This window comes from Tiliqua scincoides, chromosome 5, assembly GCF_035046505.1.
Source record: "Tiliqua scincoides isolate rTilSci1 chromosome 5, rTilSci1.hap2, whole genome shotgun sequence".
NCBI lineage: Eukaryota > Metazoa > Chordata > Lepidosauria > Squamata > Scincidae > Tiliqua > Tiliqua scincoides.
This window is the reverse complement of record NC_089825.1, coordinates 48,790,760-48,805,068: the sequence shown is the minus strand read 5'-3', so window position 1 is coordinate 48,805,068 and position 14,309 is coordinate 48,790,760. Positions and strand designations below refer to the sequence as shown.

At 43.9% G+C, this 14,309-nt stretch overlaps 1 protein-coding gene across 1 annotated transcript in view; it reads right to left on the bottom strand.

Annotated features, from left to right (window-relative positions):
- The window catches only part of SH3BP5 (SH3 domain binding protein 5), a 48,498-nt gene that overhangs the window by 5,618 nt on the left and 28,571 nt on the right, over positions 1-14,309 (bottom strand). Inside the window, exons 4-6 of the mRNA XM_066627310.1 lie at positions 4,387-4,551; positions 3,265-3,395; positions 1,652-1,694 (exon numbers count right to left, since the gene is read on the bottom strand). Of these exons, the coding sequence (XP_066483407.1) occupies positions 1,652-1,694; positions 3,265-3,395; positions 4,387-4,551 (339 nt within the window). The remainder of the gene's footprint in view (positions 1-1,651; positions 1,695-3,264; positions 3,396-4,386; positions 4,552-14,309) is intronic.

Genomic DNA, 14,309 nt, shown 5'->3' with positions numbered 1-14,309 from the left:
ATGAGCACTTTAAAATCAAACAATATTGAATGAAACAACTTTAAGTGAGGACTAAAGTGAGGACTCTTGATGAACAATCCACAGATAAAAATGGAAAAGGATTCAAACTCAGAGCCTGGCCCCAATTTGCATGAATTGTTTGCAATTCAAACCTACATATGTACATAATATATCCAACATGCCTTAGAAGTCAGCAGCCACCACAACAGCTGGGCTGGGGGGAGGACTGCTGATATCACATCCCCCCATCCTTTACTGCCACTCACAGCCGCTGTGCAAGGAAGACAAGGTGGCAGCCAGGAACCGCACTGGCTCCAAAGGGGAGGAAAAACAGATTATTTTTGTGGCTGTTTTTAATTGCACATAAACTGCTTCAAAAGGCTTCAGCCTAAAAGATGATATACAAATAAATCATGTAACAACTCTGTGTGTATAGATCAATGAATGCACAATGGGGGCATGGAAGGACTGCAATACTCTCTTTGTGAGCTGGAGTCTCAATATTTGAAAAAGGGACTGAAAAGAAAGAAAAATGACCACATTAATTCAGAGATGACAAGGGCCTGGTGTCAGTTTATGACATTTGTCATAATTCATCTTCCTGCTGCTGTTCAGGAAACATGAGTCTGCTGCTGGAAGAGGAACTTTTCATGTGTGCAGAAGGCCCTTTTTGTTTTTGGCAACCACTAAGAATCTTTATGTGGTCACAAAGCCGCTTTTCAAGCTTCAGAACCAAGCTGAAGATAGATAAAACTCCGTTAACAGGAACCCACAGATTTCACCCTTGATGAAAACCTCATCAGCTGAACACTTGGGAGCATATGCTGTTTTGTGGAAACTTCTCCATTGCAGTGGAAATCTTCCTATTCTCTGCTTTCTCTCTTTCTCTCTAGCACAGAGAAATCCTTATATACTTCCATACAAGTGGGGGTTTCCTATCTCCAGACAGAACCGCAGTTCCACATTCAGCAAGCAGCTACAAACCGTCTACTGCTATAAGGGGTGGTAAACACATTGCCCATATTTTCGTCCAAATCTGGACAACCCAGCCCTTGGAGCAGGGGATCCCAAACCTGCAGGTGCCAGGGCTACATCTATCAGCCTTGCACTTATGGTGGGCAAAAGCAAGTCAATTATGTACCAAAGTTTTATTTCTATAACTCTTAAGAATTTTCACAATTGGAGAAAAATATTGTCAAGATTTATAGCTACAGGTCTGCATTCTGTCTCTCTTTTTTTAGCTGGTCTCTCAGCCAGAGTAATTCAGCAGTCATTTGCCCAAGTTGCGATGCGGTGGCAGGTGAGAGCAGAAGAGGAAGGCAAGAAGGGGGTCTGCATGCAGTTAGATGGTCAATGGGGTCAGCAGTTCAGTCAAAATGCGTTGATGGGTCAGATGTGGCTTGTGAACATCAGTGCGGAGACTGTTGCCATTGTTACACATCACCATGGCACACAGGGACAAATCCTGCGCCATTTGCAACATTCCTTACATGGCGAAAACCAAAACTGCGCAGATGATTCTTACAATGAAGCCATTAGCACAAAAAACAAAAGAGTCACAGACAGACCATGTTTTCAAACTATAATTATGATTTGCAGCGTATCAACTACAGATGATCAGTTATTCCTGGAAAATTTATTTGATACCTACCTCTAATTGTACATAATATTTTGCCTTGAGCTCAAAATAAGGCCTGTAGGGGAGGAAGAACACAGGATAAAAGTGGGGTTACTCTTGATGAACAATCCCCAGATAAAAATGAAAAGAAAAATGGTGCTCTGAACAGAACTTGGGGGGTTCCCTCCAGGTATACGTAATATGTCATAAACAATATTGTTACAAACATGTATGTATCATAGGCATGGCAGCAGAAAAATAATCACAACATTTACAGAGCAAACAAAGGACAAGATGGGTTCAGGTCATCCCAAACAGGCTCACAACCAAAACAAAGACACAAAGGAGACACTAGCAAACAGCTTTGAAAAAACCCTGTGCTAGAGTGAACAGCGACAGCTGCTTTCTGCCTGCTCAATATAAAAGAGAGCCACTGTTTCAAGCAACCTCTTTACTCATGAGGGACAGGAATTCCTCACTGGCATCTTCTGCTCCAGCCAGTCCCAACAGTTCCATGCTGTAGCAGGATCAGTGTCACACGGCTCTCACACACAGAACATAGGGCTACCACCATGGTGCTGAGAGAAGAGTCCTCACTGCTCTCCTCGGGCACTGGCTTACAGTACTGAAGCACTATGAAAGGTACCTCTAGGGAGGGAAGGGCTCTTGGTTAAAATTTTAAGGATATTGTTCAGATATTAAGAACTTCAAGGGTGGGGCTCTTTCTCAAAAGGCAGAACTACATTTTGCCTGCAGAAGGTCCCAGGTTCCATCCCCAACAGCATCTCCAGACAGGGAATGTTTTTCTTCCTTACCTGAAATCCCTGGGGAACTGCTAATAGTCTGTATTGGTTGAGCCATGGTCAGGCACGTGTTCTTCGAACCAGCTACTTCTACTGAGTGGCCAACCAATCTAGATCAGGGGTGCCCAAGACCCTGGCCCAGGGGCCATTTGAAGCCCTCGGGGACACCCAATCTGGCCCACTGGGAGTCTCTAGTCTCCAATGAGCCTCTGGCCCACCAAAGACCTGCTGGAGCCCACACTGGTCCAATGCAACTGCTCTCACTGTTAGGGTTAACTGTTCAGCCTCTCATGTGAGTTGTGGCCCAAGGGCTCCCTCTGCTGCTTGCTGTTTCATGTTTTTGTAGGCCTTGAGCTATTTGTCTTTGTATTTGTAGGCCTTGAGCTGTTTCATGTCTTTGTAGGCCTTGAGCTATCGTGAGACCTTCATTCATACATATAAGTTCCATCTCTAATATATTCATTTATGTAAATTTATTCACATTTTAAATGTAAATTAATTCTTTTTTCCCCCCCGGCCCCTGACATAGCGTCAGAGAGATGTGGCCCTCCTGCCAAAAACTTTGGACACACCTAGTCTAGATGATATTGAACAACATGGACCAATGGTTTGATTCAACTGAAGGTAGTTCCATCTATTCAGGTATATATACATTCATAGCCATCATCACTCCCAGTGACATCACTAGGGTTGTGTCTCCCGTTGCAAGAGCTCACTGCATCACCCCTATGACGAACCTCCTCCCATACCAGACCAGACAGAATAAACTACAATATCATAAACACGTGGCAGACACACATCTGTGAATCAAGACCATGATGCCAACCAAACAGGAACACGTACTTGGATTTATTTATGGCCCTTTTCAGCTTCTTCTCCAACTGCTTCATCCTGCCCATGGCAGCATTATATTTGGCTGCCGTCTCCTTGTGGACCAGCTCGCTTCTGGTTTTGGTCTGCTCTGCTTCCATGACCTTTACAGAAGAAGAAATTAAAAGAGAGAGGTTTGAGCTGAAACAGCTGCAGACCCATGCTTAAGCTGGGTGTATTTTTAAACACCACTATTTCTGTAAGCTCTCAACCCAGACAACTGGCAGGTAGCAAACAACGTGGAAAAAGATGACAATTGTCACCAAAACATGTACATGGAAATGACAGTGACTTCGTTGGTGTACACTCACTTTTAAGAAAATATACTATTATGACCACCTGATGGTGAAACAATGGGTGTCTTCGTTCATGAATCTGGATAACAGAGACACAATAATTATGCCTTGGGACACTTATTGGTTATAACTCTAGTAAGGGAAGAGAAAAACCTCCACTTAGACCTAGCAATGCCCTGAATCTGGTTAAGGATTACCAAGTTGCTCAGATATACTTTGCTTACCTCCACAGAAGCCCTCAGGCTGCCTTATGGAGCCTCTTGGGACATATGCCACCCATTTTGGTGGCATATGCCCTAGGAGAGAAAATGGGCAGGGAGGTTTTCAAAAGAGGTGGTATGATCCGGAGTGTGCAACTGCTGCCAGATCCACACCCTCCCTTCCCCCAGTTCTTCCGTGGGAATGTCCCATTCCTCCCGCTCCCCACCCACAAACCTCCCCTGCTGCCGACTTACCAGTGCCAGAGGATCCAGGAAGGCTGATGCTGTGTGGCAGGTAGTGGCTTGGCAGCATATTATAGTGTGTCACATTTTACCATGTAACAGTTGGGTTGTGCTTCTAGAAAGCAAATTTCGGCAACGCAGCCCAATGATAGGATTGCGCCAACAGCTGCTTCTTTATTCACTGGTATGTACTACAAGTTCCTGAAGCAACATGCATGAGCCACAAAATTCTACTAGGTGGCAGACTCCATCCATCCTCCTGCCTGAGTGTCCAAGAATTTTAGAGACCTGTTTTCCAGGAAAAGGTGGCTCAGAAAGAAGCAGATTTCCCAAGGACATTCAACATCAGCTCTTACCCTCTGGGTGGCATGGTTGAGCATCTCTTGCCAGGCAGAATCAAACTGACGTTTGTCATCTTCCAGCAGCCTTTGTTCTGCCAGGGAAATGGTCTCTTTTGCTGCTCGTAGTACCTCTGTCGCTCTCTGAAAGTCCTGGGTTGCTTTCTGTGCTTCTAACTGTGCCTAAAGCGAAATATGCATTCAATTTAACGCAAATGGATTACAACACCAGGATAGTGTAGTGGTTTGGAACTCAGGCTTAGACCTGGAAGAGCTAAGTTCAAATTCCTGCTCAGCCATAAAGCTTCCTGGGTGATGGAGGGCCAGTCACTATCTCTCAGCCTCACCTATCTCACAGGGTGGTTGTTGTGCAGGTAAGAGAGAAAGAACTATGTAGTCCACCCTGAGTTCTTTGGAGGAAGGACGATATGAACGTATTTTATTTTTCACATATTAAGATGACAAATCTAGATTTCATTTAAGAGAGAGAAATTGAGAGTCACCAATTTTAAGTTCAACTTGACACTCTCCCCCCCCCCCCCCGCCGGTTCTTTCCTGGCCTCCTCTTCGGTTAACTGTATCCTTAAATCACTATCAATAGGCAATGCCTACACATCATATACTAACAATAGTCTAATCAACTTCTCTAGTAGTTTTGCAGGGTATAGAAAATGGTATACAATTCTCATTTACATTTGTCGTGGGTTGGTTTTTAAAAAGCCTTAGAAACACTGAAAATGTTCATTCTGTTCAAATGGTCTCTCTGGCCTTAAAGCATATACTTCTGCGGTCAAATATTATATATCACACCAGTCAAGATAGTTTCTTTTCCCACTGCCCACTCTGGGAAAAACCGTTTTGGTTTTTTTCCTGTTTTTTTTTGCTCAGAGAACTCTCATTCAGTATCCGATCTGAGCAGTCGATCCCTGCATTGCCTTTGGTTGGTATTTGACTCTGTACTCCCAAGATCGTAGAAACTGGCAGAAGCCCTAAAGCATTAAAAACCCTTTGTAAGGAGGGCCTATTAGTAGATAACACACCGCCTTGCCAGTCCCCAGTGCAAATTCACTGCTAAAGAGGGATGAAGGAGCAGACGGGCTTGGAACAGCTTAGAGCTGCCTTGCCGTGCATAAGCTTCTCTGCCAGCTTCTCTTGCTTTCGATGAATAAATGTATTTTATGCCTCCCAGACGCCTTTGGCGAGATAACACATTTTAAATGGCCCATCAGCACAGTCTTGAATTACAATTATCATATAATCCTTAAACAAGCATTGGTTATGCTATAGTACTTAAGAGCTGGTATAACATAGGAACCAGGCTAGTCTATTGACTGGTGGGGAAAACAGCCTGGTCAATTATTAATTTTTGCTTCCCGGACGAGCAGTGGGCAAGGCCAGTTTCCTGCCCTCCCCTCCACCCTCCCTGTTTTATAGCAGCATCTGTAGCTAGAGGCAATTGTGGCTGTTTTTTAGCTCCCTTGAAATGACTGGCTTAGCAATACGGAGCCTGAACATTTTGTAAAGAGATCTTCCATGTTCCAATGGCTGAGAGGTTGCATTCAAGGCAGAACTGGGCCTTCAGCGAGTTTTTTTTTGCTCTGTACTGTATTCAAGGTTATTGGGATTTGGGGTTAGGAAGATGCAACGTCCTATTGCAGGACCCACTTGTGGGGTAATATTATTAGCCTACCTTACAGGGCTACTGGAAAGATTGCTAAGATAATTATTATGTATTGTTTTAGTCTGTCGAAAGGGGTCTTGGAGGCTATTTTGATCAATAGATGGCACATAAATACGTAAAAATAAATAATTGTATATTTAAAGTACTTTGAACATTTGGAAACCTACTTTTCGATATTACTATCCCTCGAAGAAGAAATTCCCCTGAACTGCACAACAGCATCATAATTACATTCCTCTGCTCCTACCCACGCCATTAAAAAAAAAGAAGAATATATTGAATGTGGAGTGAAATTCCAAAACAGAAAACACTGCAGATGCATTTTCATTGGCTTTTCAATCCTGATCCGGGGAAAATTCTGTTTTCCATGGAGAACAAGGGATATCTTAAGATTTTTTAAAAAGTAACATTTTAAACAGCAGCATCCCATCAATGTTTTACTCTGATGTAAAAGAAAAAATAGATCATTTATTACATAAGCCAATGATTTATCTACACCATGTTCACGACCCCTTACAGGACCAGTCCAGCACAGGCACTGAAATCTTGGCATCTACAAGATGTTGCTGGACTGAGGTTCAAAAATTACTATGCAATGAACAAAACTGCATACATTTGCCACTGACTCTGTGGCACGTTCCTGAAATGATGACTTGTCAGCACATCAGAGGCTTCTATAATTAATTTCTGGCCCAGTTCTGCCTTGAATGCAACCTCTCAGCCATCTGAACATGGAAGATCTCTTTACAAAATGTTCAGGCTCCGTATTGCTAATCCAGTCATTTCAAGGGAGCTAAAAAAACAGCCACAATTGCCTCTAGCTACAGAGGCTGAACAAACATCTCTTGTTGCTGTGGCAGACAGAAGGAGATTCAAGCTAAGGGTGGAGATCATTAAAGAGGGCAAGATAAAAATAAAATCAATGAGCGAGTCGTGACTATTTGGAGTCAAAGAGATAGAGAAAGATCTCAATCCATTAACAGGATTACATACTTTGCAGTTGACTTGTATCATCTACTGTGGAAAAGTAACATCCCAGATGTTGAGTTCAGGTTTTTTTCTGCAGTGATTTTGCTTGTTTTTATGCCTTAGAGCAATTCTTCCACTCCAGATACAATTCTATTCTTAGTTGAATATTGTCTTCCTTGCTTTATTCTGAATTTTGTGTTCCCTGTTATTTATCCAGCTCGGATAAGTCCTACTTTCTGAAATACCAAGTCTCCTGTCTACTCTTCTACGGTGAACACTCCATGATCCTGTCTAACAGATGCAAGTTTGTCCCAAATGGGAATCATAATAGGTGTTACCCTTTCCAATAGATCTTATAATATCCAGGTGTTGCATAACATCTGTGCCAAGGAAAAGAAATATAATCCAGATTTGAAACAAAGAAAAAAAAATCATTCCACTTTCTCTTTTGACTTCTAAACCAGGCACACCAGTAAGCCAGCCTTTCAGGAAGTGTCAAGTCAGGATGGACAAAACAGGCAGCTTTAAGCATAAGTAACCATTACTAATATATTATGACACTTTTCTCACAGCAAGCATCAGGCTTTCAGTTCCACGTCAGTGTAAATGATGGCAACAATTAAGCTTCTGACTTCTTAACAGGCAACACATTTTCCAGCGTTTACTTTTATTAGTCAAAGGTTTTGTCTTGCTCACAAGAGTGACTTTAATCGTCTAGGAAGGCATTGAACTCTTGAACCAATACTTGCCTGAGCAAGATTCAAATGTTGTAACTGCTCAGGGACAATATGTCCAATAGATGGACTGGTCCAGGGCAGGACCATGCAGATGCCATGGGGTGGGCCTATAAGGTCCAGCCTCTACTCATATTTTGGCTTTGGTCGCAAACATTTGAAAAAAAGACTTCCAACAATAAGAAACCCTGAAGCCATTGCTAGTACCCCAAGTCAATTGTTCTAAACTGCTTCATTAATCAAAAATAAGATTAAGACATAGCAACCTAGGTATCTCTTCCTTATTAGTTTTGAAGTGATTGTTTTACAAACTATAGATACAACCCAAGAAAATAACTGCCCCTGACTAGACTCACAAAGGAGAAGGCATTCATCTTGAATCTCATTAAGATCACTTCTTTTGTTAAGCCTTGTTGCTATGAAACCAAGAAGAGGAGAATAATTTATTTTAGGATCTTCCCATATGAGTGATTAGAGAATTCAAGCAGGCTTCTTACCCAGCAGAGCTCCCCTCCCCCATAATTTTCCTCGAAACAGGTCACTGATTTCAACAATAAGGGAGCTGGTAGTAGAACTGTTGGTTAGCATTTAAAAATCTCTCACAATGCAGCCCAGAGTGTCACCCACCCTTCTACATCTTTTCAGCTACAATCCCTTCACCAGTATTTCTGCTACCTTCTTTCACCAGCACCCCTCGGCACCCAACTGTCTATGACCCAAGTGCCCTACCCTTGGCCTACTGCTGGACTTTCGAAATCTACCTAAAACTATATCCTCCAAGCCCACTTCCCTGCTGACCAAAGGCTAATCACGCTTTCCACACACTTTCCCCAGGGCAACAGAGGCAAGGAAATTCTACACTCTCCATATGCTTTTGTATCTGTCAATTTTAACTGAGTGATTGACAGGTGGATGTTGAGGCATGCAGCATCAGCCATCAGTTTACCAAGGCTTTCCAGTCCTGAAGATAGGTTTTTTAAATTGGTGTGAATATGGTAAGGGTGTCGTGAAGCAGACAAAGTGAAGGTCAGATGGCAGGTGCAAGCCCAAGTCCCCTTCACGAATTGATTCTACTGCTGTTAAGGTTTTGAGCCTTTCACAAGGGACAGTCAGACAGAACTTCCTATTTAAGAAAGGAAAGGAGCTGAAACGAAGAACTGGTCAAGGCCCCTTTGCAAACTTATGGAAGACTCACATTTGGAACTAAACGTTCTTCCAGGTCATAATTCTTAACAACTTTGGCCAAAGTCGCAATCCATATTGTGAGTCCTTAGGATACAAACCCCAATAAATGCATTAATATAACCTTGCGTGCTACAGGCCCAAATCCCAACCAATTTTCCAGCACTGGCATAGCTGTGCCAATAGAATGTGGGCTGCACCCTGCAGTTGGGTGGCACTCACTGAGGCCTCTTCAAAATAAGGGAATGTTTGTTCCCTTACCTCGAAGCTGCATTCCCCTTATGTCAGTGCTGGAAAGTGAACATAAGAACATAAGAACATAAGAACAGCCCCACTGGATCAGGCCATAGGCCCATCTAGTCCAGCTTCCTGTATCTCACAGCGGCCCACCAAATGCCCCAGGGAGCACACCAGATAACAAGAGACCTCATCCTGGTGCTCTCCCCTACATCTGGCATTCTGACTTAACCCATTTCTAAAATCAGGAGGTTGCGCATACACATCATGGCTTGTACCCCATAATGGATTTTTCCTCCAGAAACTCGTCCAATCCCCTTTTAAAGGCGTCTAGGGTAGACGCCAGCACCACATCCTGTGGCAAGGAGTTCCACAGACCGACCACGCGCTGAGTAAAGAAATATTTTCTTTTGTCTGTCCTAACCCGCCCAACACTCAATTTTAGTGGATGTCCCCTGGTTCTGGTATTATGTGAGAGTGTAAAGAGCATCTCCCTATCCACTCTGTCCATCCCCTGCATAATTTTGTATGTCTCAATCATGTCCCCCCTCAAGCGTCTCTTCTCTAGGCTGAAGAGGCCCAAACGCCGTAGCCTTTCCTCATAAGGAAGGTGCCCCAGCCCCGTAATCATCTTAGTCGCTCTCTTTTGCACCTTTTCCATTTCCACTATGTCTTTTTTGAGATGCGGCGACCAGAACTGGACACAATACTCCAGGTGTGGCCTTACCATCAATTTGTACAACGGCATTATAATACTAACCGTTTTGTTCTCAATACCCTTCCTAATGATCCCAAGCATAGAATTGGCCTTCTTCACTGCCGCCGCACATTGGGTCGACACTTTCATCGACCTGTCCACCACCACCCCAAGATCTCTCTCCTGATCTGTCACAGACAGCTCAGAACCCATCAGCCTATATCTAAAGTTTTGATTTTTTGCCCCAATGTGCATGACTTTACACTTACTGACATTGAAGCGCATCTGCCATTTTGCTGCCCATTCTGCCAGTCTGGAGAGATCCTTCTGGAGCTCCTCACAATCACTTCTGGTCTTTACCACTCGGAAAAGTTTGGTGTCGTCTGCAAACTTAGCCACTTCACTGCTCAACCCTGTCTCCAGGTCATTTATGAAGAGGTTGAAAAGCACCGGTCCCAGGACAGATCCTTGGGGCACACCGCTTTTCACCTCTCTCCATTGTGAAAATTGCCCATTGACACCCACTCTCTGCTTCCTGGCCTCCAACCAGTTCTCAATCCACGAGAGGACCTGTCCTCTAATTCCCTGACTGTGGAGTTTTTTCAGTAGCCTTTGGTGAGGGACCGTGTCAAACGCCTTCTGAAAGTCCAGATATATAATGTCCACAGGTTCTCCAGCATCCACATGCCTGTTGACCTTTTCAAAGAATTCTATAAGGTTTGTGAGGCAAGACTTACCCTTACAGAAGCCATGCTGACTCTCCCTCAGCAAGGCCTGTTCGTCTATGTGTTTTGAGATCCTATCTTTGATGAGGCATTCCACCATCTTACCCGGTATAGATGTTAGGCTGACCAGCCTATAGTTTCCCGGGTCCCCCCTCTTTCCCTTTTTAAAAATAGGCGTGACATTTGCTATCCTCCAATCTTCTGGTACCGTGGCCGTTTTGAGGGACAAGTTGCATACCTTAGTCAAGAGATCTGCAACTTCATTCTTCAATTCCTTAATAACCCTTGGGTGTATGCCATCAGGGCCTGGTGACTTATTGATCTTTAATTTATCAATGAGGTCTGAAACATCTTCTCTTTTAACCTCTATCTGACTTAACTCCTCGGTCAGGAGGGGCCGTTCGGGCAGCGGTATCTGCCCGAGGTCTTCTGCCGTGAAGACAGATGCAAAGAACTCATTTAATTTCTCTGCCATCTCTAAGTCTCCTTTTATCTCCCCTTTCCCTCCCTCACCATCCAGAGGGCCAACCGCTTCTCTGGCGGGTTTCCTGCTTCTAACATATTTGAAGAAGCTTTTATTATTCCCCTTAATGTTGCTGGCCATGCGTTCCTCATAGTCTCGCTATGTGGGTTAGGATTGCACCCACAGTGACTTTTCTACAGATGGTAGCAGCTAATCAATTACAGGTGCAGCCTATTTATCCAGGATTTTTTATCTGCGAATTTGTCTCAACGAGAATGGGGTGGGGGTACTGAAAGTCACACACACCTTTGCCTCCTTTGCCCTGCGCTGGTATCTCACTCCGTTTCCAGGCAGCCCAAAACACTGCAAAAAGGCTCCTCCTGGCACAGACAGGGAAATAGTCCTGAAGCCCTGAAAGAGGCTCCCCTTGCAAGGAACAGCAACATTTCTGGAGCCCCTGAGCCAGCAAAGAGGCTGAAGAAGGGGGTAGAAAACCCTGTGTAACCAGAACACGTGCAGCGAGGTGGAGCTCTCTCTCTCTCTCTCTCACTCACACACACACACAGGGGCAGGTGTGGTCGTAACAGAGGGGATTGCTTTAAAAAACCCAGTGTTTGCCGAATTCCCCCCCCATGGTGCAGGCAATTACCGACACAAGCAACACTACCCCCCATGGTGCAGGCAATCAGGACACAAGCAAGCCTTCCCACCAAGCAAAGCATGAGATTTAGCCTACAATCCTCTCCACACTTTCCTAGGAGTAAGCCCCATTAACTGGAATGGGGCTTACTTCTGAGTAGAAATGCATAGGGCTGGACTCTTAAAAGCTCAGCATCCCACCTGTGAAAGAAGCAGGACAGCTGGCAACAGGAGGGCTGAGTACGGAGGGGAGGGGATTGATAACAGCTGCCTTAGTTTCCTTCCATCTGGAAGTGTCAGGCTGCAGCGTGTTTGCGTAACTCTATGGAATTTAGCACAACGCATTTTTTGTTAATCGCTCCGAGTCACAGAATGGAACTAACGCGGATAAATAGGCTCCACCTATACACACATGCTTACTGGTTGCCACAGTTGTTAACTAGTCATACAAACCTACTGATTTGTACCATTGTCTGCTCTCTGAGTGCTCCAAAAAATACCTCAAATGGGAGGTAAAAAAATAAATGGTGCATTGAGTTCCCCCATTTACAACATGGCAGAACCATCTAAAGTTACCCTTTCTAAGTGCTTTTTCATGTCAAGTCATTTGAAATCATCTGCTTGAACTCCCACCACAAACTACTCCTTTCCTATAGCATAAATATTAAATACCTATAAGCCGTACAAGGTCCTGATATCCTCCGTTAGGACAGTGTTTTTCTTCTTATGACGAATTGCCTCAAGGATGTTATTGTTCAAGAACTCAAAAATGCCACAGTGCTTATTTGACCTCTATCAAATGAAACAGTGCAACGAAATGCAGGACATTACGTTGAACTGACTTCTGACCCTGTTCTTAAAAGTACGACCGGCAAGGGCGAAGGATTTACAAGTTCTCCTGCGTAACCAACATCAGAAAGATGATTCAGCAGCGTGAGACCTTGGCACAAAATGCTCAAAGATTTTTTTGCCATCACCATTATGAGAACAAGCCAGTTACGTTCCTGACATCTGCACAGAGATGCTCAGGGGTCAAAGAGATCCGCAGAGGCTGGACAATAAGGATAATTAAACCATTCCCAAACACAGATTCATCAACAATAAGAATAAATAAATTTGGGGGGGGGGAATGAACACTGAGATCCCATTTCACCAGAGAAGTGGTTTTCTTGGGAGAACTCATCAAGCAACCAGTTAATGATTACTCAAACCTTTGAAGAAAAGAACACCAGCACAACATTCAGAAGCACAGGGCAAACAGCAGACTGTTGGGAAAGAATTGCGGTTTATAATTGGAGAGTGCAGAAAGAAGGCAAGCCAGGTCAAACAGCATGAGGAAAGGTAGAAGAACTACTTAAAGCACAACCATGTGCCTGCTAAAACAGGGAATGTTTTCCACCCATGGAACTCACTTGGGATTGTAAGGAAGTGTTCAGGACCAAGTTTAGGATATGACGGGTCAGTCATCACAGTGCAAGGTGGCAGACAAGAGGCTATCTCAGGGGAGAGCCCAGATCTCATTGGCAGCTAGGGCTCTTGAGGTTGGATTCCTTGAAGCCTAAAACCTAGAATTTCCAAATGCTGGGTCTGCAAAGTCATAAGATTGCCAACCCTTGAAAAAATGTGGAAGAAAAAACCTGGGGCACAGCCCTGAGATAAAAGAGGGAAGCCCATCACCCTCAACATGGGGCATTTGGTGAGCCGCTGTGAGATACAAGAAGCTGGACTAGATGGGCCTATGGCCTGATCCAGTGGGAGACAGCAGCAAACTTGCGGTGAAGAGCTTCCTGAATCCACCACCCCCTCACTTCCCACACATTCTGGGGCTAATGCAAGCCACATTAGGTGGCTTCATGGCTGGGCTGGTTGTGATGCTTTTCAATGTAGCAGGCCCATGGTTCAATGCCAAATCCTTTTAAAAAAAATCAATATCCTGCAATATCCCACATGACTTTCAGAGGTGTGTGTGTGAAGGTTTGATCTTCAGGTTTTTACTTTAGCCTATTGTTCCCACCCCATGGCAGCTTCTCTCTAATCAATATTCATGTACTAACTTCTTCCTCAACTGCTCCTATTGCACTGATCACCAGAGGAATTTTTTTTTTTACACTGAGATTTGAAATTTCATCCTAACTCAACCTTTCCCACAAAAACTAGGAACAGGAAGGGTCATGGGTTACTTATGCTAGCCTTATCACAACTGATAGCAGGCAGAGGTTCTCTATTCAAAGCCATAAGCAAGAACTAAGTGACTTTCTTTTCAAGTGCCAGCAACCATAAAATGAATATTCATCATTTCCATGGGTCAGCTCTACCTTATCAGCACAATTCCAGATGCAAGAATAAGTTTTTAACTCTTCCCATACACAAGAGACAGAAACACTTGTGCCTTTTCTTAACAATGATCTTTATACACACTACACAGAGCAGGAATATACTACATTCTTGTTAGTCTCACTAACAGAAAGTTCCCATTGTGACAGTTGCCAGACTTTACAACATACCTTGTGTATCCTACCAGCAAAGCATACTAACAACCAAGGCTCAAACTGGGCATAAAGAGAAAACAGACATGCCCTGCCTCCGACCCATGAGCCAATCAAAGCATTTCTAA